The sequence below is a fragment of the Pelodiscus sinensis genome, chromosome 5 (assembly GCF_052426305.1).
Source record: "Pelodiscus sinensis isolate ZL-2025 chromosome 5, ASM5242630v1, whole genome shotgun sequence".
In the NCBI taxonomy this organism is placed as follows: domain Eukaryota; kingdom Metazoa; phylum Chordata; order Testudines; family Trionychidae; genus Pelodiscus; species Pelodiscus sinensis.
The window spans coordinates 73,682,362-73,709,554 of record NC_143056.1 but is presented as its reverse complement, the minus strand read 5'-3'; the positions used below and the strand labels follow the sequence as shown (position 1 = coordinate 73,709,554).

The 27,193-nt window shown below is 44.7% G+C and overlaps 1 protein-coding gene across 2 annotated transcripts; it reads right to left on the bottom strand.

Annotated features, from left to right (window-relative positions):
• Positions 1-111: 111 nt before the first annotated feature.
• Positions 112-27,062, bottom strand: RAPSN (receptor associated protein of the synapse). 2 transcript variants are annotated; one of them, XM_006113433.5, is made up of 8 exons: positions 21,770-27,062; positions 17,269-17,607; positions 13,856-14,014; positions 13,394-13,492; positions 13,159-13,281; positions 2,475-2,528; positions 1,499-1,698; positions 112-952 (listed from the first exon to the last, which is right to left on the bottom strand). In XM_006113433.5, exons 1-8 carry the CDS (start codon positions 21,983-21,985, stop codon positions 880-882), a joined length of 1,263 nt encoding a protein of 420 aa, XP_006113495.1. In that variant the 5' UTR covers positions 21,986-27,062; the 3' UTR covers positions 112-879. The 2 variants fall into 2 exon arrangements, with proteins under 2 accessions (XP_006113495.1, XP_075783567.1); XM_075927452.2 differs by lacking the exon at positions 1,499-1,698.
• Positions 27,063-27,193: the final 131 nt, after the last annotated feature.

Genomic DNA, 27,193 nt, shown 5'->3' with positions numbered 1-27,193 from the left:
TTGCGAGTACAAACGGGGGAGGGGGCAATACAGCGCGGGGCCGAGGCGCGTGCCCCTGAGGCGCGTGGGCTGAGAACACACGAAACCTGCTCTGCCTGGCTGCCCCCCAACGACCGCCCCGGTGGCCACGCGCGCTGGCAGCAGGTCACCGTGTTCGCAGAGTTCCGCGGCAGCCCTCAGGGAAGGGCCTCGCCTTAGCGCACGGCTCCATGCAGACAGGCAGGACCTGACGTCAGTAATGGCAGTGGAAGACACGGGGGGGGGGGGGGGGTAGTACAAGACCAAGTCAAGTCATGGCTCCAGTTTGTTCTCATTAATACATAGTTCCAAATTAAATCCATTTGCCTAAAATTAGGTAGTAGGAACAATCCCGTATAAAAGAGTAGGAGAGCTTAGACTTTTACTTCCGAAGAAGGGGTGTCTTGAGGATGCTGGTGCATGTACAGCAGTTCATGCTGACTGAGAAACTTACTGCTTCGACAGACAACCTCTCACTTCCCCCCTCCCCTCCCCATCAGAAACAAGCACCGAAAGGAAGGAAAGAGTGTGAAAAAGAAAGACAGCAAAAACAGAGTGGGAGCTCACACTAGACGGGGCAGGCAAGACCTAGAACAGAAGTGGTGATAAGGGTTTAAAAACTGGCTCTAGAGAAGTGGTTCCACAGGGATTCCAGAATGACAGCTAAGTCAGAACACAGGTACGTGTAAACTGTCAGGTTAGAGTAAGATCAATATGCACTTGTTGCATCCTGTGCAGGAGATATCTCCATCTGCAAAGTAGGATCCTTCCAGGCTGAGTGCTCACTGGTATTCCAGGGTTCTGTCTTCTAGCCTCTGTTGTCAGAATAATGAGCTCTCTCAAAATGACTGATTTAGCAGGTCACACGAATCCCGGTTTCATTGATGAACGGCGGCAGTTTGGGCAGCCACGCGTCCCATTGGTCTGGAGGCATCTGGAATAAGAAACGGTCATTTCTCACAGTGCACGCATATAAAAGGAGGTGCAGTGGTTTCTGATTTACAGACCCAGACTCCTATTCCAGCAGTGGGGAAGAAAGTGGCTTAGGGCCTGTCTACACAAACCCTTTAATAGGTTCATACATCTACTCTCCAGTCCCACAATGACATTTAAGGAGTGCTAGATGCTATTACTACCAACAGTTAGGGACAGGAGAAGCTAAACAAATTACTAAATGTGTTTGTTTCTTAATAATGTGAAAGATAAGATGGTGGATTACTCCTTGAAGGGGAGTCATTGATTTTGTATAAAATATGGCAGAACATCAAGAAGTCTGCTCTGTATTTTAGTGATTTAGCATATTCAGACTGTAGGACAGTCCTACTCTGGGCACTAAAATAGGGGTTTTCTGTTACTTTTATTCTTTCACAAATGCCTCTCTAGCCCTTTCCCATAAATCTCTGCTGAATTCCTGTATTATCCTATTTCCCCTTGAAGGAATCCCTCCATAACCACCTGCCCTCTCCCTTGTGCTCATTACTTTAAGTGGAAGAAATGTGAGCAAGGCAGCGCCTGGAGCTGGTTGTTCTTCTCCCCAATGGACTCTCCACACATGCCGCAGTACAGCTCCATTTCCTCTACACACTCGTGGAACTTCACCACATGGTCACGAAGTTCCCGTTGCTGTCCCTTTGTGCGATAGATCCCTTCACACAGGCAGTGAAGCTTCAGCAGTCCAAGCTGTGCACAGAGGGCAGAGGCATGAGAGAGGATGGGGCATGGTGAAGGAGAACCAATAGCAAGGGGAGAGTACTTGATGGAAGAGGTCTTCACCAGCCCCACCAGGCATCTGGGACACTTATGAGCCTCACCATAGAAAACACAAACTTGGTTGGTCAGGATTTATCTTATATGTATCTAAAGGCCCTCCCATCTATCTTTACACTTTTGTCCCTGTATGCCACTAAAGAGGATTACAGGGTTGCAGCACTTCTATCACTCCATCTTTTCATAGAGTTGGCTTTCCTAGGCACCTGCAGACCATGTCACCTGCACTTTCTTCTAGTTGCTGGTCAGTATGCAATCTATGCACTGTGCTCAGCATATATCAGGAGAGTCTCCCTGAAGTTAGCCAGCCAGTAAATTAATGCCATGTAGCTATTTGTTGGGGAAGGGACTATTAGTCCTCCACTTCCCCTCTCTGCTGTTATTTTCCAACAATTTGTCTCCCTCTTCCCACTTGTTTAACCCACAATGGCTCCCAACTAAACTTTCTAAGGTTGTCTCAATTGCCATCATCCACCCAACCCATTCAGAATGCTCCTCTACTACTGACTCATACCAAAAATAGTTCACATTCTATACCCAAGAAACTCAGCCTGAGCCTCCAGGATCAACTGGTTAACATGGGCTTATGAAAGATAACGGGGAGGAGTGTGAAATTGGAAGATAAGAGTGGGCATCCAAATCCCCATTAGAGAACTCTTGACACTGGGAGGGGAGCTGTGGAATCTTACCTTGTTCCCCAGTCCCTCTGCCAGCTCTTGAGCCTTCTCAATGCCTTCCAGTGCCTGTAAAGGAGAAAGCATAGACCTCATATATCAATCAGCATATCGCCAGTTCTCATGTCAACCGTTTAGCACCAGTTCTGCATGGTGAGTGACATGCTGGGAATTAAAAGTCTAAGGAACAAGGAGGAAATGGCATTAGGAGTAATAAAACATTCCTACACTCCATAGAAGCAAGAAAGCTCTGTGGTGGGATGTTCACACTCACAACATGCCCTCCCAAAGCTCAGTGAACTACGTGGTCACAAAAAGATCATAGCAATGCAACAGCAACAGTCTTACATGTTGAACAGGAAGTCAGAGTGCAGCCATGGCAAAGACTGGTGTCTCCAAAGGAAGAGGTTATAGAACCAAACTCCAGGGTAGTAAATCTCCAGGGCTGGGTTTAAGCATAATCAAAGCTATCAGTTGCTGTTCAATGCACCAAAGATGTTCCCCACCTCCTGGCTTACCAGTCTTTGGGCCACTTTCGTCTCTTTCCACTGGCACAAGAGGTGCAGGAACAAGGACCAGATTTGCTAACAGTGCACATGGATGCTAAGCAACTTGTCCTATTTCTGCTGCCCATGACCCCTGTACTGGATTATAGGAAGGAGCTGTTGCCCCTGCCTTGCCAGCCTGCAGCAAAGTAGCATTGTTCTAGCAGCTGCTATTCTGAGTAATCTTTACAGTTCCCCCACCCCTCAGAACAAGAAGAAAAAAATCCATGCTGATAATTAGCCTCTGTTCTCCAGGGTTCTGAGCAAATGACTTCAGGATTTCAGCTGGCAGTATTGGAGAAGGGGTTTTCCCATTAGACAGGATTATATAATTAGGCTTATTTTGGGATTTCCAACTTCCTAGAAGGCATCTGGCATTTATTGCTTTGGGAAATGGGATACCAAACTCAGTTTATTCCAGTGTGCTGGTGAATTAACAGGACCTTGATGGAGATGGACAAAATAATGAAGGATGTAGTCAAGTGGACTCCACAAAAAGAATATAGGGGTTATTCAATAAAATGAATAGCTGATCAATTTAGAACTCATAAAAGGAAAGCTTCCACTGACCGCCCTAATGAGTGTGGGGAACTTCTGGCTGCAGGTGCTAGAAAGCCCAATACTATGCAAGATTAAAAAAATATCTGACTTGACCCTAGACTGTGCCAGTCTGTCTAAAAATCACTAACTTTTCTTCTTCTTCCTGCTTTGCACTGTAGCACAAAACAGGCAGCAAGCCATCTTAATCAGCTGGTTAGGGATTCCCTCAGTGTAAACCTAGTGGTGGGGCAAGTTTGATTAGGGTAATAACAAGAGTGGGGGCATGTCTGCTGTTCTTTGGAAATCCTTAGGTAGCAGAATGGTCTTTTGGGGACTGTTACCGACCAGCACTGATTAGCCTTCAGGCTGCTCTAAATTGTCTTACAAACGTAAAGCCTACTTTGGCTCCGGTCTTCTTATCTGTGCTCAGCAGTTTGGCCAGCTGAGGATTCATATTATAGATAGAACTGGTAGCCAAACAGTTCCCATTACAAGACACTCTTGTTATATATTTCTAGTTTTGCCAAACTTTAATGATTTAGGCTGAAGTTTTCCATGCTGGGTATCTGTTCTGGCTAATTTTATTGGAAAAAAAATCTCAGTCAAAACTATTCTGTCATTTCTGAACATGAGGATAGGAGAAAAAATAGGTTGTATTGACAAGTGACCTTTTATTTTAAAAGCTCTAGTACCCATGCTTTTTCAAGGAGGGTGTAATGTATGGCAGGGCTACTCAACATATGGGCTGTATGCAGCCCACAGCCTGTTTGTTTGCGGCCCATGGGTAGAAGCCAAAACAAAAAAATAGTCAATATAATGGTCTTCTGTTAATATGTGTTTTAGTAGTTAAATTCCTGGACTGTCATTGCTCATTAAAAGTGCTGTCATATGGGTGGAAATCGGGTAAATGTTGCATTTTATTAATATCAGCAGAACTGACTTAAATGGGGCCTGTGTGTTGTGTGGTCTTGCCTTAATCTTTGTATTCATGCCCATCAGTGTGAAAGAAGCTATTTGCATATATATTTGCATGTATATGCAACCACACTTAAATTGTGTCCGTCGGCATGTGCTGTGAGTATCATTGTGGCCCCCGGGGCTTCCAAAGTTGAATAACCCTGTTGTATGGAATATGAGAGACTATTTATAATATTTGTATTGATACCAGTATTATAAATTAGCAAGTAATCTGATCTGACATGCCATGTAAGATATCTGTGAAAATGTTATGATTTGCCAAGTATGATAATTTTGTTTATATGTTTGTATCATATGTAACAAGATTTATAGATATGCATGATATCCAAATTTGTGCTGTTTTTCTGGGTCTCCACTGTTGGAGGCTAGGACTTCGGAATGGAGTCTGTTACTATATATAGAATACTATGGAGTCAAAGATGGCATCTGGGGCTGAATCTTCAGTGATCACAATGTTCTATGAGTGAGAGCGCAGAGGTTTAAGTCACTGCTCTGCAGATTACGGAGATAGATATATATAGATATATACCAATCTATCTATCTATCTAGATAGATAGATAGATAGATAGATAGATAGATAGATAGATAGATAGATAGATAGATATAAGGAATGTGACTGTGGTAGAAACTGACCTTAGGGAGTGCATATGGACTCTGGATGGAAGCAGGTTATGCCCTTGATAAGTGATTATGTAACCAGAGACTTATTTGAATAGTCTTTGAGCCAATATCTCAGAGCTTTGGGATCTTTCTGTGGACAAAAGAGTTTAGGGGATATTCTAAAGTCCTTAGTCTTCTTCAGATAGAAGACTAGTTTTCTGACATATAGCATATGAAGAATCGTCTCCCTGTTGTCATTTTTTTTTTTTTTTGGTGGTGGTGCCGGCGGCGGCGGGGGGGGGGGGAGGGGAACCCTCCCAGAGATCGATCTGTTGGTTAAAGTGGAAAATGCAGAGACAATAGGAAGAAATCTTAAATATGACCTTAGAGATACTTTGTCTTTAAAAAATGAATGTTGGATGTGCCATCAGGGCCACTATTTCTTCTATGTGCCTTGGTGAAGTGATGTCAAATAGAAATGCAGTTGTCATGGGCACAAGTACGAGACAGTAAGTTACTATGGACTCAAAGGGAGGTCTAGAAAAAGCCATGAGAAGTAGTTTAGAATCCCAGGCTGAAGGGGGTGGTGTCACATGCGGGAAGAAATTCCCAGTGCCCTTAAAGAGTCTACACCTCAGCAGGTAAGCAAACACTGAGTATTTGTCTACTCGGGGGGGGCGGAGGGGGGAAGACATTTTCACCACAAGACATAACTTAAGGTAGCTGAGTGATAAGTTTTGACCGCTTGAAGTCTAAAATGTAATGTAAAATCAAAGGGAGGGAAGATGAAGTTGGGGCTTTGTGTTTAGAATGGCAAAACTTGGAATCCTTTTCACTTCATAGGTAAGTATGTCAAGTGGTCAGCTTTGACTGTGTACCATCACATCTTTTAGCTCATCAGAGTATTCTGCCTTGAAGCCAAGAAGGAGCCATGTTTGGAGGTGAAGGACCCACAGGCTGAGGTGAAGGATCAACCCATTGTTTTGAGAGATCAGATGAGCAATGAGCCAAATAGGAATAGGAGGACATATTGCCATCTGTGTCTGGTTAGGGAGCCAGACTTGTCTTGTCCAAGAGGGGCAATCAAAATAACTCTTGTTTTGTCTTGTTGAATTTTCAACAGGGCCTTGGACATGAGAGAAATGGGAAAAGGCATACAGGAGGTCCCCGTCCATAGGACGATGAAGACATTTCCCCGTTAATGTTTTTCCCTGGCCAGCCCTGGGGCAGTAACAAGGACATTTCTTATTCCAGTAAGTAGGGAAGAGATCAGTACTCAGGTTCCCCAAAATCCGAATATATGTCAAAGCACCTCTGAGTTCAGCTCTCACTCATGGTTGTTACAGAAATTCCAGCTGAGAATGCCAGCTGTCACGTTCTGTGTCCTTTGTGAGTAGATAGCTCTCAGAGCCCTTTTTTACCAGCCTTTACAGGAGGAGCCTACTGGGTGTTTTTAATGACTCTAGCCCCTCTGAAGGTAAAGGCTCTGCGGATGATCCCTCAGCACTGGAGTCCCCTGGAGACTGAAGTGCTTTCTCCATAAGGAAGTGTTTAAATTTCAGCTCCCAGTTCCTGTGAAATTGCCATTATTGCTGTGGCAGGTGAAGCACTTCTGTGAGGCTGTCCCACGTTTCAGACACAGTGAGAATGTCTGGCTGATATAGGAACTGCTTTCAGGATAGGCACTACTTAGACCTGGGAGAGTGGAGCATGTCCCTGGGCGGAGGGGCTATCAATCTCTAGCAATAAGGAATGCAGAAGAAAGGTTTTCTTTACTCCTCTTCTTGCTTTTCTGGTTACCTGTTTGAACTCTACTCCCCTGCTCTCAGGTGACCAATCCTCAGACCTCTTCTTTGAGTTATTTTTGAAATTTGAAAGTTCCATTCCTATTTGCATGGTGGGTTCTCAGTACATCTTTATAGCTAGCCATGGCTGCTCAATGCACCAGGAGATCCTCTGCTTGGAGCCAAGCCAAGGTGCTGGACCTCAGCAGCATTTAGGGAGAGGAGCAGTCCCTGCTGCACTCCAGCCATAGGAATTATGATAGCTACAAGCAGATATCAAGATGTATGACCAAAAGGGGCCATGACAGAGACATGCTTCAGTGCAGCGTTAAACTGAAGGAGCTGTGAAACACCTACTACCAGGCATGGGAAGCAAACCACTTGCTCTAGGGCTGCACCCATGACCTGCACGTTCAACAAAGAGCTGGATGACATACTTGGAGGCGACCCCACTCCACTCTGAAGACACCAGTGTATAATTCAGGGACTCAGAGGACACCTGGAAGTGGACTGTGACAGGAGGAGGAAGTTGTGGCAGTGTACGCTGAGGGAGAAGAGAGACCCAGAGCAAGAGGACTCAGCAGCCATAGAGGCTTGCAGTCAGGAGCTGTTCTGCAGCCCTGAAAAGGTAAGCCACTCACAACCCTAGAGGCTGCAGATGATGTGACTGGTAAGTGGGCTGAGTCTCAGGAAGCACCCAAGTGACTTTCCAGGAGCAGGAGGGTTACAGAAGAGAGACTTTTTTGTTCTGTGTGTGATACTGCTACCAGCAGAGGGCTAGGGTTGGTCAGATTGCAAACAGACCATCAATGCAATCTCTTACGTCTTGGTAATGTGCCTCACAGACTTAATTGAAAGTTTCATGCAGCTGCTGTGCCACCCTTCTCAAATTAGCTGGTAAAACAAAGTTAGTATTTGACTCTTGAAGGCTGACAGTCCTTCACCAGTGTGTCATCAGCAGGGGTGGGAGGGATCATAGCTGCACAAATACATGTTGCATATGGTCCCAGATGGAACCTGCTATTGAATAAAAGACTCTCCTTTGCTTACCTGTTCATCATAAGCAGCAAAACGTCTTTCAGGGTGAACACAACCTACAGAAATGAGTGGGCATTACTACTTTTGCTCTCACCTCCAGTGTTCTCCCCGATTCACACCTGCCAAGAACACAGTACAGTGTGCACAAATGCAAACCCCTTCTCCCTGGCACTCTGCCTGGCAAGGGATTTCCTTGTGATACTGCTGCAAGGGTTTTCCCTGCTCAGCTGCACCAAGGGATACCTTGCTTGCACTGCCAAAGCAAGGGTTTTCCTTGCTGCCCCAGCAGTGAGCTCACCATTGTGGGGCTCCTGTATGTTATGTATGCTCGCTCCAGGACAATCAGAGAGTGCTAGGACATTACAAGTGTTTCAAAGGGGTTTGAGCAATGCTGTGTCTACGGTTAATAATGGAGCTTCTGTAACAAGTTGCAATTTTGGCCTTGATAGAACCGACTACAGAATGCTAGTCTCAGGAAATCTTAACTCCTGCAGGATGTCTGAGGTGGGCATGGAAGTGCCCAAGGAAGATTAGAGAGGAATTGTTGTGAGATAATCTGAGGCACATTACTGCAGAACACAAAAAATTGCAAGAGTGGTGGGACAGTGACAGGAGGGAGCATAAGGAGAGCACGCTGTGGCTCCTAAACGTTATGGAGTGGGAAGCAGACATGCTGGAGGCACTGCACACAGAGCAGTTGCAAATCAGCTCTCCTGCAGCCAATGTCCCAAACTGTTTTCAAAACACCCCCTTCCCCATCACCAGCAATGCAATTTGGGCACTACCCTATCCCTGTGTGCCGCCCACCCAGCCTCCACCCATGCAGACTCCCTCACGCTCCAGATGCACTCCATGCCTATCTGCATGCAGTTTAGCCCTGATCAACTGCAGCCCCCCCTTCCACCTTGCACAACACATCAGATGGCAGGCCTGCATATGAACCTTGGATATATACCTGTGAAATTCTTGGGCCCTGCCTCACTTCCTGCCTCTCCCACCCCTTCCCTCCATGTCTCCCACAGTGCAAATGTTTCATGCTTCACGTATGTCCTACATATATTGTGTTAAATAAATTAAACTTGTGTATTTCTGATAAATCTTTATTCCATTACATGAAAGCAACAAGCAAACAAGCATGCCCAAGCAAAGCTATGGTCACTATAGCGCTAAGTGCAGCCTCAAGACTAATCAGAGTAACCCCCTTGCAACACAGTCACTGCACTCCCACACATAACAAGTTTCACTGATCAGAGAGGTAGCCGTGTTAGTCTGAATCTTCAAAAGCGGCGAGGAGTCCTGTGGCACCTTATAGACTAACCAAAGTGTTGGAGCATAAGCTTTCGTGGGCAAAGACCCACTTCGTCAGATGCATGTAGTAGAAATTTCAAGAGGCACGTATAAATATGCAGGCCGGAATTAGGCTAGAGATGACGAGGTGGATCCAATCAGGGAAGATGAGACCCACTTCTAGTAGCTGATCTGGAGGTATGAATACCAAGAGAGGAGAAGCTGCTTTTGTAGTTAGCTAGCCATTCACAGTATTTGTTTAATCCTGAGTTGATTGTGTCAAACTTGAAGATTGAACTGTAGCTCAGTGGTTTTTCTTTGAAGTCTGGTCCTGAAGTTTTTTTGCTGCAGGATGGCTACCTTTAGATCCGCAATTGTGTGTCCAGGGAGATTGAAGTGTTCCCCTACAGGTTTTTGTATGTTGCCATTCCTACTATCTGATTTGTGTCCCTTTATTCTTTTACATAGGGACTGTCCAGTTTGACCAATGTATATAGCAGAGGGGCATTGTTGGCACGTGATGGCATATATTACGTTAGTAGATGTGCAGGAGAATGAACCAGTGACGGTATGGCTGATCTGGTTAGGTCCTGTGATGGTGTTGCTGGTGGGCAGAGTTGGCACCGAGGTTTGTTGCATGGATTGGTTCCTGAGTTAGAGTTATTATGGTGTGGTGTATAGTTGCTGGTGAGAATATGCTTCAGGTTGGCGGGTTGTCTGTGGGCGAGGACTGGCCTGCCTTCCAAGGCCTGTGAAAGTGAGGGATCATTGTCCAGGATGGGTTTTTGATCACTAATGATGCGTTGGAGAGGTTTTAGCTGAGGACTGTAGGTGATGGCCGGTGGTGTTCTGTTGGTTTCTTTCTTGGGCTTGTCCCGTAGCAGGAGGCTTCTGGGTACACGTCTGGCTCTGTTAATCTGTCTCCTCACTTCCTCGTGTGGGTATCATAGTTTACAGAATGCTTGTTGAAGATCTTGTAGGTGTAGGTCTCTCTCTGAGGGGTTTGAGCATATGCGGTTGTACCTCAGTGCTTGGCTGTAAACAATGGATCGTGGTGTGTGTCCGGGATGGAAGCTGGAGGCATGCAGGTAAGCATAGCGGTCGGTAGGCTTTCGGTATAGGGTGGTGTTTATGTGACCGTCACTTATTTGCACCGTGGTGTCCAGGAAATGGACCTCTCGTGTAGACTGGTCCATGCTGAGGTTCCACCCCACCATCAACCTCAGTAGGTGGTCTAGTGTCAGAACTGGAAAGTACATGCTATCTATTGCCCCACTGCAGTTTGGGAAGCCTATCTCTCAAAGTCATCCAGAATTTGAAGCAGATTGCCGAGTCACGGTCTTTCAGAGCAGGATTTAATTGATGGCCTTCAACACTTCTATCTGCACAAGCCTAATGGTTGAGTTTCCCACTCCAAAATGATTGGCAACTGATGAAAGCTGTCTGGAATAGCCAGCTTCCACAGCTGTGCTTCTCCACAGGCATGGCAGCTCTCATGCACGTGTCCTTGCGCTGCAGGGTAGGGGCGAGCTCAGCACACAGTCTGATGAAAGTGGCTTTTCTCATCTGAAAGTTCTGCAGCCACTGCTCATCATCCCCAAATGGCATGATGATGTGATCCCACCACTCAGTTCTTGTTTCCTGAGCCCAAAAGCGACATTCTGTGGTGGTCAGCACCTCCATGAATGGCACAAGAAACTCTCATGTTGTAAACGCTGCATGGACTCCTCCTCATCACTTTGTAGCTTCAGGAATAACTCAGCTGCCATATGTGACATGTTAATGAAACCTATTAGCATTTTCTTCAACAGCTGGGGATCCAATCCCACACAGTGTGGAGGCAGATCGCACAGCACAGAAGCTGTGGATGGAAGCACAGGGGTTGCTGAGATGTGAAGTGATGCTCCATGGGGCATTGGGACAGGGCACAGGATGTCCTGCACCTCCCCATTAACCACTGTGTCAGAAGAGGAAGAGGTGTTCTGTGGGATAGCTGTTCAGAATGCACTGCTCTGAAAAGCGCTGCAAGTGTGGCTGGCAGCTGACAATGCAGACACCCAATAACTTTTTTATTTCTGCACTCCATGAGCAGCGCTTTAACTGTCAGTGCTTTTCTTCTGCCAGTGTAGACAATGCCCCAGTGCTAGATAACCTTAGGCTTACAACAAGGGAGGGAGAGACCATGTGCAGGCTCAACCAACACTGGTACCAAAAATTTCTGATTATAGGCCCAGGGGCACATATACACCTACAGTAGAGCACCCATAAGGACACTACTCAAAGAAGTGCCGAGCGCTCACAGCTGGAACTGAAGTCGATGAAACCAGTGCTTTGTACTTAAATATAAAATGCTATGTATGATCTTTTATAACTCAGATGGGGCACCACTTTACTTTAATCTGTGCCTCAGTTCACCATCTGCAACATGGTGGAAGTAATGCCCCCTCATTTCACAGGAGTTGTGAAAATATGTTGGTTAATGTTCATGAAGCACTCAGATACTGTAATGATTAACATCACAGAAAACTCCATAAGGAAATGAATAACTCTGTGTTTTGAGCAGGTTTTGGTTGGTGTGCAGTCAATAAGGCCTGGAGTGAACAGTAAACAATGAGGACAAACAAAATACTGAATAGTTGCCCATTAAGTGAGCTCCCTCCATTCTGTCAACTGAGGCAGAGGTTTTGTAGAAAAAAGGATGTGACTATATAATTAAAGACTATCATAATGCATATTCATATGGGGTTTGAATTAAGGTTGTAAAGCAATCTTTATTGTGACATTTCCTAACTTTTGAATTCTTCACTTTGCAATCTTAGTATTCTTCTTTTATGATCGTGTTTGTAGGTGAAATTGTATTATTTTAAAGGAACTAACATGCTGAACACATACTGAAAATAAGTAACCTCGAAGGCCTTTACAGTGTAACTTGTCCATTCTTACTTCTTTTTTTGATGCCATATCTCCCAGTTATGGTTGCCAGGTATCGACTCGGACAGTCCGGTTAAAAAAAAATCAGAAAATATCGGACACCTAAAATGTCCAGTATTTTCTGATTTTTTTTTCCCTACCAGGAGGCAAAAATCCAGACACCTGGCAACCATATGACACTCAGCAACCGCTCCTCCCTTCCCACCCCCCGGCTTACCCGGTTCTGCAGGGAAGTGGTCTTGTGGCATGGAGAAAGAAAACAAAATGGCCACTAGCAAAAAAAGCCCCAAAGGCCTTAAAGGGGCCATGCTGGGGGTTTTTGTATTTTTAAATTATCATTTTTTTTGCTTAATAATTGTCGTGGTCCTTCCCCCCTTCCCAACTTTGGTTTTTCTCAACAGTGAGGGTTTTTTTTGGCTGGGGGGGTGGTGGTGTTCGGTATTTTGGGTTAAACCATCTGGCAACCCTACTCCCAGTTTCATGCTATATTTTATCTTCTGTAGATTTTAAGCTCCTCTAGTCAGCTCTGTGTTATATATGTTTGTAAAACATAGACGGTACCTACCTATTGGACTGTTTAAATAATACTGTAATCACTCATTATAAGAGTCATACAGTTAAGAGAGAGTCAATCAAATTTGCTTCAGAATGGAAGATAGGGAATGGGAAGTGACCCCCTATTCCCACTCCTTTCATTGCACAGTAATTTCTATACAGTATGTCTTTTCTTGGGAAGCATCTGGTACTGGTCATTTGACTTTGTGGACTATGGCTCTGATCCAGTATGAGTGTACTCAATTTATGATAAATTCCCAGATTCCCAAGTTGGACTGGGAAGAAAAATGTCAGTAGTAAAGTACAAGGTCTTGTGTGGAGAACAGAGGCACATGGGACCCTGTTGTACCCAGATATGTAGAGTTGAGAATAAGGTAGTCTACTTCAGAGAGGGCCTAAGGTTTATTTGCCCAGCTTCCTGAGAAATTGCCTGTGACTGACCTTGTCTAGCTCCTTCTGGATCACCCAGCACTTGGCCACTCCCAGCAGTACCTGGATTTGTCCCAGGCGGTTTCCAATCTCTGTCATGATGCTCATGGAGGAATCATACCGAGGAAAGGCTGTCTGCAGCATGAGATAGACAGTCAGATACATTTAGCTGTGCTCAGTCCTTGTGCTCCCTTTCTATATCTCTTTTCTGTCCCCGACTCCTCCCCTCTTTTCCCCTTGCTCCCACCTGTATGTCTGCTCGGCTGCGGTGGATATCAGCAAAGCAGAGAAGGCACAGTGCCTGCAGTGGCCGGTCCCCATGCTGCAGGGCAATCTTCATTGACTCCTAAAAGAAAACATCTCTAATCAGTACAAGAACATTCCCACGGTGCAGCTGGGATTGAAGCCCTCAAAACGCCCCAGCCTGCCTCTACAACTAGCTTCAATGACACACCTTTGGGGAAGAAACCTTGTCCACAGTTGTGCAACATATGTTCCCAGCAGAGAGCATCCCTGAACCCAGCCCTTGAGAACAGCTTTGGCTAATGAAACCATGTGCTGCATCTAGGGATGGGAGGCAGAAGCAGTATCTGGAGTACAAGGTAAATGCTGCTGTATCTCCATACCTCTAATCCTGACCTGCACAGGCCTCTCCCCAAACCCGTCTCTCTTCCATGTTTGGCCTAATATCTCTACCTCCACCTTGTACCTCACAGCATTCCATAGCATCTGCCAGGTGTCCCAGCTTCCGATAGGCCACTGCCATGTGGTATTGGCTCATTGCCCGGTACTTCAAACTCCAGCCTTTTCCATAATCATTCACCAATTCAGCTGCTTTACACGGGAAGAAAAGAGCTTTCTCATAGTCCTGGAAGGCAGAGACAAAAGCAGGAAGACAGAAATGAGTTAGACGATTAGACTGCCCCAGCAGTAATAGGACTCTTCATCATTTCAAAATGAGCATGTGTCCCCAGCTAAAGAAACTAGAATGGCCATACGGTAAAAATCCATTTTCCCCAGCATGTCCCTAGTGGGTCCAGAACTTAAGTTATATGCTGGGGTGATTTCATTGTCAGCTCATTTAGAAAAAAAAAAAAAAAAAAAAAAAAAGGACTCTGCTTCCCATTATAGAGATGATTTAGCCTCCTTATGGTCAAAGCCTGGTTCAGAGCTTTCTGTATCCTGACCTACTTGTCCACCATCGCAGCCTTCTACATTCGGACAGGGATTTTCAGCTTCAAATTTTCCATATAATTAACTCTTACATTCTCCATCAGGTAGATGAGAATCCCTCTTGGGTCTGGTTGGTTGTTATGGTAATAAATGGAGGGGAAGTCAGGGCTTTGTCATAGTCATCACTTCCATTTTTTAAAAAGGGAAGAGCATCCAGTATCTTAATCGTAGGAAATACTGTGCAAATACATTTCCTTTATTTAACTATAAAAATAGTTTAAATCATAATATTTAACTAACAATATAACACCATTTAAAAGTGCTTGGTAAAAGATTAAAAAAAAACAACCCTACCCGTGTACCATTTTTATTCCTTGTGATAAAAGAAACTGAAGGAGTTTAATTTTTTTCTGATTGATTTTTACCTTAGAAATATCATAATTTTCTGGTTTTGTTGAGGACTAGTGGGAGATGCAAAGGTTGTTGTTGTTTTTTTAAATCATGAGTTAATAAAAACTCAGCGGTCATCAACAAGGGTGACAGAAACCAAGACTTTGTATGAAAAAGCGCTAATAATTTCTTTTGTCATAGAACTAGTAGCTACAAATAATGCTGGCTTTAGTCACTATACAGGCAGTCCCCGAGTTACGCGGATCCGACTTATGTCGGATCCGCAGTTACGAACGGGACACTTCCTCTCCCTGGTCTCCAGCAGACCAGGGAGAGGAAGCAGAGCGGCGGAACGTGCGGCCAGCTGACAGCCCAGACGCGTCTGGGCTGTCAGCTGGCCACGTGCTCTGCTCTGCTCCCCCTCCCCCTGGTCTGCAGACCAGGGGGACGGGGAGCAGAGCAGAGCAAAGCCGCGGAGCCCGAGGGCAGCAGGATAGCCCAGACGCGCCGTGGCTGTCTCGCTGCCCCCGTGCTCCGCGGCTTTGCTCCGGACGCCTGTGGTACAGCAGCTGGGGCACTGCCGGTTGGTCCCGTAGCGCCGCCCTGGGCGCCACGGGACCAACCCAGCAGCACCCCAGCTGCTCTGCCCCAGGTGTCCCCAAGTCAGCAGCTGCTGAAAATGACCAGTGGCTGACTACAGGAAGCCCCTGCCCCGGGCTTCCTGGAATCAGCCGCTGATCAGTTTCAGCAGCAGCTGACTTGGGGATGCCTGGGGTTCTTAAGTTGAATCTGTATGTAAGTCGGAACTGGCGTCCAGATTCAGCCACTGTTGAAACTGATCAGTTTCAGCAGCGGCTGAATCTGGATGCCAGTTCCGACTTACATACAGATTCAACTTAAGAACAAACCTACAGTCCCTATCTTGTACGTAACCCGGGGACTGCCTGTACTTATTTTATAAGAATTTAGTCACAGAAGTGTTGGGAGACACGCCAAAGTCACATGGTGAGTAAGTAGCAGAAGTAGGTAGAGAAACCAGGCCTAGGAATCGACTCCTGGTCCCATGCACAGACCACACCTTTGTGGCTGTCCAGGTTCTAGAATTGCATGTGCTGTATACCAAAGATTATGAATCACACCTTCTACCTTTGTGGTCTTTTGTAAATAATCTCTATTGATCTTGACTTAATCCTCAAAGCGAATAGTCATTAGTAGTGTTGGGAGAAGAAAAGTAAAGCCTTCCCAGAACAACCCTCCCTCAAACTCCATTAACTACTTTGTGTATACAAGGTACAGGGTGAATCCCTGTCCATCTTGGTCCTTTACTGTATCCAAGATGTAGGGATAACATATTAATGTATTGAAAATGATTCCCCCAAATGGAAGTGACTCCCCATAATTTGTTCCCCACAACTTAAAAGTGTTTAGATTTATTATTAATTCTTCTTATTATTATTATTAGTTAAGATTGTTAAATGTTTAGATTAATTATTATTATTGCCCCTTTAGAATATAATGTATTAGGTCATGTAACTTAGATCTGTTAAGAATATAATCCTATGTAGCCAGAAACAGCCCCCCCTCTGTGTCCCAGGGCATGCTCAAGCTTGTGGCAAGGGGCTGCTTGAAATTGACATTGCATAGATACACTGTAACAATGCATTGTCAAGCCACTAACTCTGCTATGGGAGCAAAGCCCTGTAATTGACTAAGGGCATTGTTACATAATTGACACCTGTTCTCTTTAAAGCAACTGTAACTAACTCAGCACTCAGACAGAGAATGTTTCAAGAAATGCCACCCAGAAACTTGTGACTTTTTTTGTAACTACAATTCTTGAATATGTAAAAGTTGTTATTATACAAAATACTGTATGGGAAACATTAGTTAGGGAATGTATGTAAGAGAGAGAGAGTGCTTGGATGATGAATGGATGGTTCTGAGAGGTGCCAGCCTGAGAATACAGCAACAAAGGGCTGAAGAAGGCGTCAGGTGCCAGTGCAACCAAAAGGTGTCAAGTGGAGAAAACCAAGTACTAGAGGTCCACCTGATGAAATCACTGACGAGCACCTGGCAGCCACCCTCAAGACATCAGCATGATGCAGCAATTTCCATAGACTGGCATAAGAAGAAATTCCTATAAGAACTGGACTAAAAAACTATGGAATCAGAGTCCAAGGTTCTGCTGCCAGCCTACCAGGAGCTTCAGATGCGCATCTGATCAGGACTTCACTCCCCACTACCATCACTTGTGTACGGAGTACCTGGCCAGTATTCTGTCACAAGCAACTTCCAGGCTGGTAACTATAACAAATACACAGAACCTGAATGAATGGATGAATGAATGTTTATATGTATAAGGGTTAAGTAGTTAAACAACGTTGTTTGCTTCTATCTTTTCTTTATTTTTTTATTATTATCTTTACAATAAATGTGGCTTTTTGCCTTATCCCCCTCATAAGATCCTGCTTGCTTTTATTGGTACAACAAAGATAGAGAGAAATTTTCCCTCTGTTACTTCCCATCCCCTAGGTAACCAACTGAGCTATGTGTCCGTACCTTGATCAGAGTGTAGAAACTCCCCAAGCTGCAGCAGACACGACATTCCAGCATCTTGTCATCATTGTTGTGTGCATAGCGCAGGGCTTTCTCAAAACACTCTAGTGCCTTCTGAAAGATGCTGAGGCCCAGGAAAGCATTGCCCATACTGAGGCTCACCTGGCCATTCAGTTGCAAGCTCACAGTGGTGCCTTGCATGTTCAAGCACGTCTTACAGTAAGAGATGGTTTTCTGGAATTCACAGAGTTTCTCATTGCTCCGAGCCAGGTTCAGGTAGCTCTCCATAAGATAGTCAGGGTCCTCTAGCTCCCGAGCTGTGTCAATCTGCACAACTGCAAACTTTCAGCAGAAAAGAGAATGTTTATAGAGTCTCTCTGTAGGAATAAAGCTTGTGCTTACAAATGAATTGTACCTTGCAAATAAGTAGTTACATTGCCTGTAGTCAGGACAAGAGTCCAGCAGGATAGCACTGATTAAGTACTCAAGAGGGCAGGCTATGAGGTAGGTTACACAGCATACAAGTAGACTGGCAAAACCTCTCTCTATTCTCTACCTTTGGAAGAGGGAAGAGATCTGGGTTAGAAATTAATGGGGAGAGCTGCCAAATGGCCATGGAAAGAGGCATCAGTAGGAAAGAGACATTTCTGCACTGTACTCAACTTTTCCTACACTACTCCTCCAATCTTTATCCCCATGCTCCTCAGTACCTCCCAGAATTAATTTTGTGGAGGATTTAAGATTGTAGTAAATATTCTGCTAAGCACTAGAAATTGCTTCTATCAAGATTCTTTCACCCATTCATTCTCTGCTTTTATCAAAAAGCAATCCAATATGTTTCACAAGGTTTGCTCTTCATAAATGACTTGCTCATTGCATATGGCTCAAGCACCTTAGTCCAAGTCTCATTATTTAGACTGTAAACTGTTCCAGGCAGAGAATGTCTTCTTCTGTGTCTTGTGATGAATGAAGTGCAACATTGCAGCTGAATTAATAATTGCAATACCAAGTGCTTAGTATTGTCTGAGTGGTTTACTATTTTATTAGAGATTCAAGTTAGAATTACTGGATTATAATTCTTAAGGGTCACTTTTATTTCCCTTTTTGAAGACTGGAACCACACTTGTTTTTTCTAACCTGGAATAGTGATTATCAAATTTCAGTCTGTAGCCACCTTGCAGGTGGACCACAGCTCAAGGATCGGTCCCCTCCAGCCAAGAGCCTCTGCTGACACTCCAGACCCATGGTCCCCCCACCTGTGAAGTTGAAACACCAGCACCAGTTTCTCACTGAAGGGGATAAGGGGAACCCTGAGTCTTGAAGGTCAGATCTGACTTGCGCGGACAGCAAGCAGCTCCACATGCTGCCGCTCCCCATCCACCCAGCTGGGAGAACAGCAGCAAGGAAACCACTCACCTGGAGGCTTTCCCTGCTTCTCCCGTTGGCTGGAATTGCAGCCAACGAGAGTAGTGGGAGGCAGTGCCTGGCAGCAGGAGGGGACGTGGAGCCAGGTAAGTACCCCCATCCTCCTCATGCCAAGACCCTTGTCCTCATGGATCCCCTCAAGCCCGCTCCTGCATCTTCCCTCCCACCCAGACCCCTCACCTCCAGCTTGCTGCTGCCCACACCCTTCCCCCAGCCCACTTCTGCACCCCCACTTCTAGAGCCCACTCCTTCACCCTTCTGCTCAGACCCTCACCAGGTCCTGCATCCCACCCTCAGCCCACTCCTGCACCCTCCCTCACTCCGGCCAGACCTTGCACCCAAACTCCTGGCGAGACCTTCACTTCCAGCTTGCTTTAGCACCCTACTACCCACACAGACCCTCAACCCTCACTCCCTCCTGCACTTCCATTCCTATCCCACTTCCTGACAGCCCCCACCTGAACACCGAACCCCTCATTTCTGGTCCCATCCCAAAGCCTAGGGGGGCTCACTAAATCTACTAGCTGTGGAAACCCAGAAAAGTTAATCAGGCCTGTGGGAAGCTCTGACTCTTGGTCTTTCCTTCCCTCCGGAAGGGCTGGAGCACCAGGGGAGTGAGGAGTTTCATTTGGTGGCCACATTAGTGAGAGTTGGGTTGCTGGTTTTTTTTGTTGTTTTTTGCCTCACTTTAGTGTGACCCCTGACTGATTTTTCTGTGGATCAGTGGCCCCCAGCCCTAAAAGTTTCCTCCCCCACCATAAATAAAGACAACGTGGAAACCTTTTGTTTTGGACACAAGTTAATATTTTACTTTATTTAAAACTAAGTTTGGTAAACTAACATAAAGCATTTCAACTGTTAAATTATTTTGATTTTGATTAATATTTCCTTTCTTATTGGCTATACATGCCCCCCATATGTTATAGTTATGTATTTAAGTTTTTATGCTCAGTATCCTAATATGAATAATTCAGTATTTAAGGTATTTAGAGATAAGCAAAGGCATTTTGTTATCATGGGTGGTTGGCTAGTGGTCCATGGAAAGGTTTGCATTGAGCATCATGGGGCCCGGGCCAAAAACTTTGTGAACCACTGGTCTAAAACCTTCCCCATTCTCCAGAAAGTTTCAGCAATAATTGTCACTTTTCTTATTGTTAATTCCCTCAGTTTCTTGAAGAGTGCTGTGTGGAGCCAGTATCTTGCATACATTCAAAGTGTTCACTTACTTGATTTTTACAAGCCCTTCCTTGTTTCCTAATTGTCCAAACCCATTATTTCATTTGCCCCTTAAATATCTTTTTTCCTAAAAGTTAAATATCACAGCCCTTTAAAAACGATTAATTTCATGCCTCTTCTCATTCATTCATAGACCTTGTTCTTTGTTCCCCCATATATTTTAAAAGTCCCTTTAATTTTAATGCATTGAGTTAGTATGAACTCCTCTGCTTTATTCAAATCATTCTCTTTTCCCTGTGTTACAAGGATCATGGAGAAAGTTTTCCTACATAACCCTGTTTTCTATTTTCTTTTCAGGTTATTAGTGTGGTTTTTATTCTATCACGTCTTCTTTCACTTGTCTCATTTCCTCCTATAGAACTCAAAACATTTTCTTCACAAAACCATACCTTATCTCCTCTCCTTATTGCCCTCATTTTTTGCCTTCACAATCACCCAACAACTCCTGCCACCAATGTCATCTCTTCTCAGCGTGTCCCACTGGTCTTCCCAGGTATCCCAACTGCATCTCACCCTCTTCCTTTCCCCCTACTATTTGCTAGAAGGACAGGACTCTCTACATGCCCAATACTTTATTAATTGGAAGTGGCAATCGAGTTGTTTTAAATGGTGCCATGTAAAGCACTTGAATTGGAAAAATTTATAAGCAATCATCATCATGAGAAAAAAATCTTCTTTGATCCCAGATACCAAGTCAGTGTCTGGAACCCAAGAAAAGCCAGGAGCTAGTACAGCTAGACCCCTTTTCAGGCCTGGATTGTTTCTTACCTTTAGTACCAGAAATTGCTCCTGTATGGTCTCCCAGATTCTTGACTCATCCTTTCAAACACTCAATGCTGTTCCAAATGCATCCAGCCCCTCTTCAGAGCCCTACACTGGCTCCTCTACACTCAGCACATCAACTTCAAGCTCCTGGTCTTCACCTTAAAGGTTGCACAGTTTAGATTCAATCTTCTCTACTCTTCTATTTTCCTCAAGCCACATGCACCTTTGGATCCTTCTCACCCTCTATGCTGCCACCTTGATTTTATCTCCCAGGCCTCCATCTGCTCCTTATCCAAAGCCCTCCTGAAACACCACCTCATCCAAAAAGAGTATTAATTCCACCACCCCTCTTTCTTAGCCCAACTTTCCATCTTCCACAGATAGAGAAGCATCAGCAAATATTTCTTAGACTTAACTCATCACGTCAGTGACTGTGTTTGAAGAGTGATTTTGAAGAGTGATTTTTCCTGGATGTCTGAACATCACTGAAAATGTTGTGGAAATTGCCGCAATACATATAATTATAATAAAGTCCAGTAATATAAAATCTATATAAAATATCAAAACTTGTGGAGCTAGACAGATACTAACCCCCGGAACACATTATTGTCCTACATCATCTCCTTTGAGGGTTTTTTTTGGGGAGGAAGGGAGTACTCTATGGGCAATTTCGGGCAGGGACTTCACCTTCAAAACAGTGCGTAAAGCATCCAGCATGCCATTTGTGAAAAATACCTAAGAATGTCTAACTATAATGTTTTGGGCTCCAAAATTTCTTAAGGAGCACCACTACAGGCCAGCAACATGAGAAACCTCAGGATTGTGACTTTATGATCTTTGGGGCCCAGAACTAGGGAGCAGCAATGCAGAGTGACACTGCAAGGACCCCTGGGATTAGACCCATAAATCAACACTGCCACCTGTCCCAACTGCTAACAACAGCACATTGTATTCACCAAATATCTGATGCCCGTGCTCCAAACAAGATATAAATCATGCTTTTACAATATAATCCACAACTGCTTCCTATTGTGGGTGTGATACACAGTGACATGCATTTGTCTTGGGATTGCTTTACCTTTAGCATATCCTTGTATCTGCCCATCTCCGAGTGAGCAGTGATGAGGCAGCCCAAAACCCGAAACCTGCCAGCAGGATCCGTGGTCTTTTCCAAAACCCTCATCCAGACTTGCAGGGCTTTTTCTGTCTGGTTAGACTGGTAAAGCTGAAGTCCTTTCTCTATCTGCTGCTTGGTCTGGTCCTGGCCCATCTCCTTTGCATCAAAAAGCCTCATATACTAACCTTTTGAGACATCAGCAGCAAGAAGTCAGAGAGAACACAGAAAATGTCCTAAAGCAGGAGGGTGGATTTCATATTCTAGAGAGTTGGGCCATAAGACCCTCAGACGCTTCAGGATGCAGGAATGTCAGCAGGAGATGGTGAGTAGAGGGCAGTAAAATCTTTAAGGCAGAATCTGAAATCTACTAGGTAAACATCTCATGTACTGAGACCCCATCAGAACAGTCCGCAGCCCAACCTCACAAAGAAAGAGGAAGGAAAGAAGAAAAGTGCAACAGAGAGAGGGGGAAAAAAATCCCAACTGGCTAGAGTGAAATTCAATCGGAATGGCCACTCCTGGGCATCCCCTCCCTATTGGCTACAGCTGTGCCTGCCAGTCCTGGTCACATGGCTTCACAGGAATGTCAGTCAGTCTTAGTAACGCCAAGGTCACAGTGAGCCAACTGCTTCCACCTCCTCCTTCTCACCCCAGCCTGCAACATATATAAATACCCCAGAGAAAGAATCAGCAGCAGTGACAGGGCTGTGTCAGTAATCTTTCTCTCCTCTTCCATCACTGGGCATTTGAAGTTTCTTTGAAGAAGATTTAATCCTCCTGCTTTTTTTATTGGTACCCATCACGCTGGAGTGTGAGGCTCTCAGTATCACATAAGGCACAGATGTTCATCCCTCTCTGAATGCTTTGGTGACTGGGATTGCAAAGTGGCAGCACCATCTTTTTCCTGCCAATCCTCAGTGACCAAGGTCCTGAGATAATCAGGCTGTCAAAAGCCTTAATTCTTGAAACTCTTGGTATCTCGCATCTAGTGGTAGATGGGGTATTAGCAGTCTTACCCCTTGAAACTCTGGGAGACTGTGATCTGAGGACAGATGGGCAACTTCGTACATGGGAGTTTCCAGAGCCCTGGTCTGAAGCTAGTTTAAAGGCTTGTTCCATTGTGGGAGCCTGAACTTCATCATCTTATAAGATCTGTTTTTAAATGAAGTACGTATTGTACATTTTAAAGGGAATATGGATCTCCCCCAAACAGTCCAGACATTGTGTCTGTTACTAATTGGGATAGATTCCTGGCAGGAACGCGAACAAACACAAAGAAGTAAAAAGTAACTATTTAACAACACTAGGTAGAAGCAGGCAGAGTTGACAAGGAACTGAGGGTGGTTAGCCTGTGAGGCCCTATATATCCTTGCTACAGGCCACGAGGGTGTGGAGAGTGCATGCATGAGCTGAACAGGCCCTGCTACCAAAAATCTCTGATCAGTGGTGCAGTGGCATGTAGGAACCTGAAATGGAGAAACTATGGGATCATTACTGGATCACTTTGCACTCCAAATATAGGATTCGTTCACTTTACTCCGGAAGCAGAATTTTACTAGGCTTGTGAAAAAGGCAGCTTTGAAATCCTTTCCTGCATCTTCTAAAAAGGACAGGAATGGAAATTAGATTAATTCTTTTAGGAATCAAGTTTCTAGATACAAAGGACTTATCTCCTCTGATCTGCTGCATTTTAGTGCTCTGATCTGGGATGTCCTGGATCCCGAATAGTGTGTTCACTTTCACTAGAAAAGGATCCGGAACTTGGCAGACCAATGGATGCCTAGATTTCATCTCTCCACCAGATGGCCCATCAGACATGGGGTTGCTAATCTGACTGAGCCTACCTTGTGCAGCATCATGTGGGAAAGTGGAAATTAGCATTGACTAATACACTAAATTGTAGAATACAAATCAAAAGATAGGAGCTATGTCCTACAGAGACAGAATGCATTGAGGCTCTGAGATTCTGAAAATCCCCTCCAATCTTTTTATTTAGGGCATTCTTGGAGGAGATAAAGACTTTCAATGGGAGAGGATTGACTGGTCTCTGTCAGAGGTGAGCCCCCAAGTGACTCCCATTTAGGGAGCATATATAAACCATCTGTAGTGTCCAGATCATTGTATTTGTCATCTTGTTTCTCCATGGAATGCACTGCAGGACCCTGCATCCTATATGGCTTCTGTGTGCTAAAGCGAAGGTAGACATAACTGCTCTTCCTGAGGAACAGATGGCTACAAAGGGGTTAAATAAAAGTACTTTGACAGCCTGAAGGTGTCTTTCATATTTCCCGTAGGAGTGTGTCTCTGTGTGTCTTGGGAAAAAAATCCCTGAGGCTGAACTCCTCTTTGAGGGGAAAAAAATCTCTTGAAATTTCTGGGTCAGGAAAAGCAGCTAGGGGCTTTTCTGGGTGGGGGGGGAGGTAGGGAGGCTGCAGGCTTGACCAACTGGATAGGGGCATCAGAGTAACAGCCACCCAAGTGAAAGCAAGATCTTATTTTCTCTGTACTGTAAAATTTCACTCCATAGTCTAAAAATCACTGATTCAACAGACTGGTCCTTGCTGTTTTCGGACCACCTTACTCAGGCACTGCTCCCCACTAGTCACCATTGTCTTCATGTCCCTGTGAGGGACATGGAGGCTGTGGAATACTTTGCCCACTCTAAAAATGATAGGTCTCTGTCTTCAGTGGGACAGATTTGTCCTACATTTATGACCACAAACCTAGTACCTTTTTACCTTTGGGTTGGACTCTGTTCTGCTGCAAGCCACAGTCTCACAAGAATGCAGTTGCTACAACTGGCTTCTTGCTGAGATGGACAGACAAGTGAGAGTATGTCACAGCAGCTAAGGAGTTGGGGGGAAGTTCCAGGAAATGTGCTGAGCTGACAGAGAAGAGCCACCATCAATCTCAACCTGCTGAACTGAGGAAGAGACACACATACTTATAAGCAACTTACCAACTTGCAGCCAATGAGTTATAGCTGAGGACAGGTAGCTAGATCAAAACACCTTGGTCATTTAGATTCTTTCAATCCATGGTTTCACTGAGGAATTAAGACTTGTATTTTATTAGCAGGGCACCTTGATTCTTTCTTCCACCTCCCAAAAAGCTATATATGCCTGCCTAACTGCATCCTCAATGTCCACCTGCTTAGCTGTCAGCTGCTCCTCAAACACCAGTTCATCCTTCACTTCATTTACCACTTTTATGCCAATTCCCTCCCAGCCCATGCTCTGCCAATTGCATACAGTACAACTGAATAGGAGATCATCGTACACATTTTTTCAGTTACACCTATGCATGAAATTGCATGTTGTAACTCATAGTAGAATTTGGGCTGTAAGTGTGTAAAGTGGTTTGAGAGACTTCTTAGAGTACGAGAAGGGACCAGCTTGATATCTTGGCTCCAGTTTGCTGGCATTTTGCCCTCTATGCCACTCCTGATGCTGACACATAACTGTGGGTCAGGTGGGCAAAGAAGGGATCAGGAAACTTCAAATAAATGTGCAGTAAACTGAGGCATGGGTGACTGCTGTAAAAGGAGCAGAATAGAATTGCTCTCACTCTTTGGAGATGGGAGGGGAAACAAGCAGTGCATTGGTGGGCAATGAAGAGGATATAAGACCTGAACCCCTAAGTCAGTAACATCTGGGTTGAATCTATAAACTCTGGGCTTTTTATTAGAAGTTAAAATTTACAAGAGTCACGAGAAAAAGCCAGATGATTATCAGAGATTGAAACACCGACTATTAACTATAGTTTAAAGGGTGCTGCATGGTGATGGTTGATGTAAAACAGACAGCACCTTTTACACATAGGGTTCTAATTTCAGTATCCATATACCACAACTGACAACTGCTGTTGGGGATTTGCCCCATGAAAGGCATAATCTACTTCGCTGTGTAATCAGGAGCCTCTGTCCTCACATAAAGAGATGCGTTTCTTGAGTCAACTGCTTCTCCCAGTCTTCCACCCCAATCTCAACCCCTATCTCTGAGTCTGACTCCCTAGCCTCCCTTCTAAACAGCTGCTAATTTACTGCACAAATGCTAGTGCATCATACCACAGGTGGCACAGTGTCTTGCTCTGTGATTGGCTGCACTGGATGGAACAAAGGACTGATTATCTAATGGTGACAGTCTGAGTAAGGGATTTACATCCAAGCCAACAGAAGGAGGAGCGATTTAAACTATTTTTGGATTTTAAGTCTTTTTAAAAGACTGAAAAGATGGTTATTTGCTGGGTTTAAAACTTCCATACTACTCTCCCCGAGATGTAGGGATATTAATGTTAATATCCTGGCCAGATTCCAACAAAATCATATTCTGCCTACTCCCACCATTCAAAATTATACAATAAATTTCACTGCAAAGCATTTTGCACTGCTTCACAGAAGTAGGAATATAAAATCCCATTTAATTAACTGGTTGAACATTATATTTAACCAATTAACTACTTAAACAGGGGTGGGGTGCCATGGCAGGCTGCTCTGGCCAGGCTAGGTGTGCTGCAGGAGGGGACTGCTCTGGCTGAGCTGGAGCGACTCCTGACCATGGCATGATGCGCTAGGCCTGGCTAGGATGTAGCAGCCCATGCCCGTGTTGGGCAGGGGCCTGCTCCAGCCCAGCTGGCCCACTGGTTAAACACTAATATCCCTAAACAAACAGGTAGCTTCACCCACAACTGAAACAGTGGAGTATAACACTGTCCAATAGGTTAGGACAGGAAGTAAAGAATACAGTATTCAGTGGATGCAGCCAGAGAAATTTAGGGAAGGAGGAAGTATTTTAAATAGCCCCAGTCTGCTGCTAAACATTATTTGGGTAAATGCTTCTCCTTTACAGAAAAGTGCACCATTCCTCTTCTGTGAGCAGGCAGTTGCACCTGTTGGTGTGTGTTAGTGACTCCAGGACCCTGTATCCCAGTTCAAAGAGAAAGAGCTGTATGTATGAAGTGTCCTGGAAAACTGAACGATGAGTCATGGCCCAATCCTGCTACCACTAAGTTAGCAATTTTGCCAGTGTGAGGGAGAAAGAGTAAAGGGGAAGATGGGAGATCTCTCAGGAGAAGAGAGAGAATGAGAACCAAGAGAAAGAAAAGCATCAATTTAAGTTAGTAAATAGAGAAATACTCAGAAACTGGAGGGCAAGACAAAAATAAAAATCTTGCCCACACGTATTCACAATGATTGATTAGGACAGTAATGAAACCAAAGGCTATTTTATGTACCCAGAGAAAGTGGCATATCATGAACATTAAGTGATAAATTGCCTGGCTAAGCAACTGCAATTCCTCCATGTCCCTTTCACTTTCAGCTGGCAGAGCCTCCTCTCCTCACCTGCACTCATCTATACAGTGAGAGATTGAGGTTCAACACAGAAA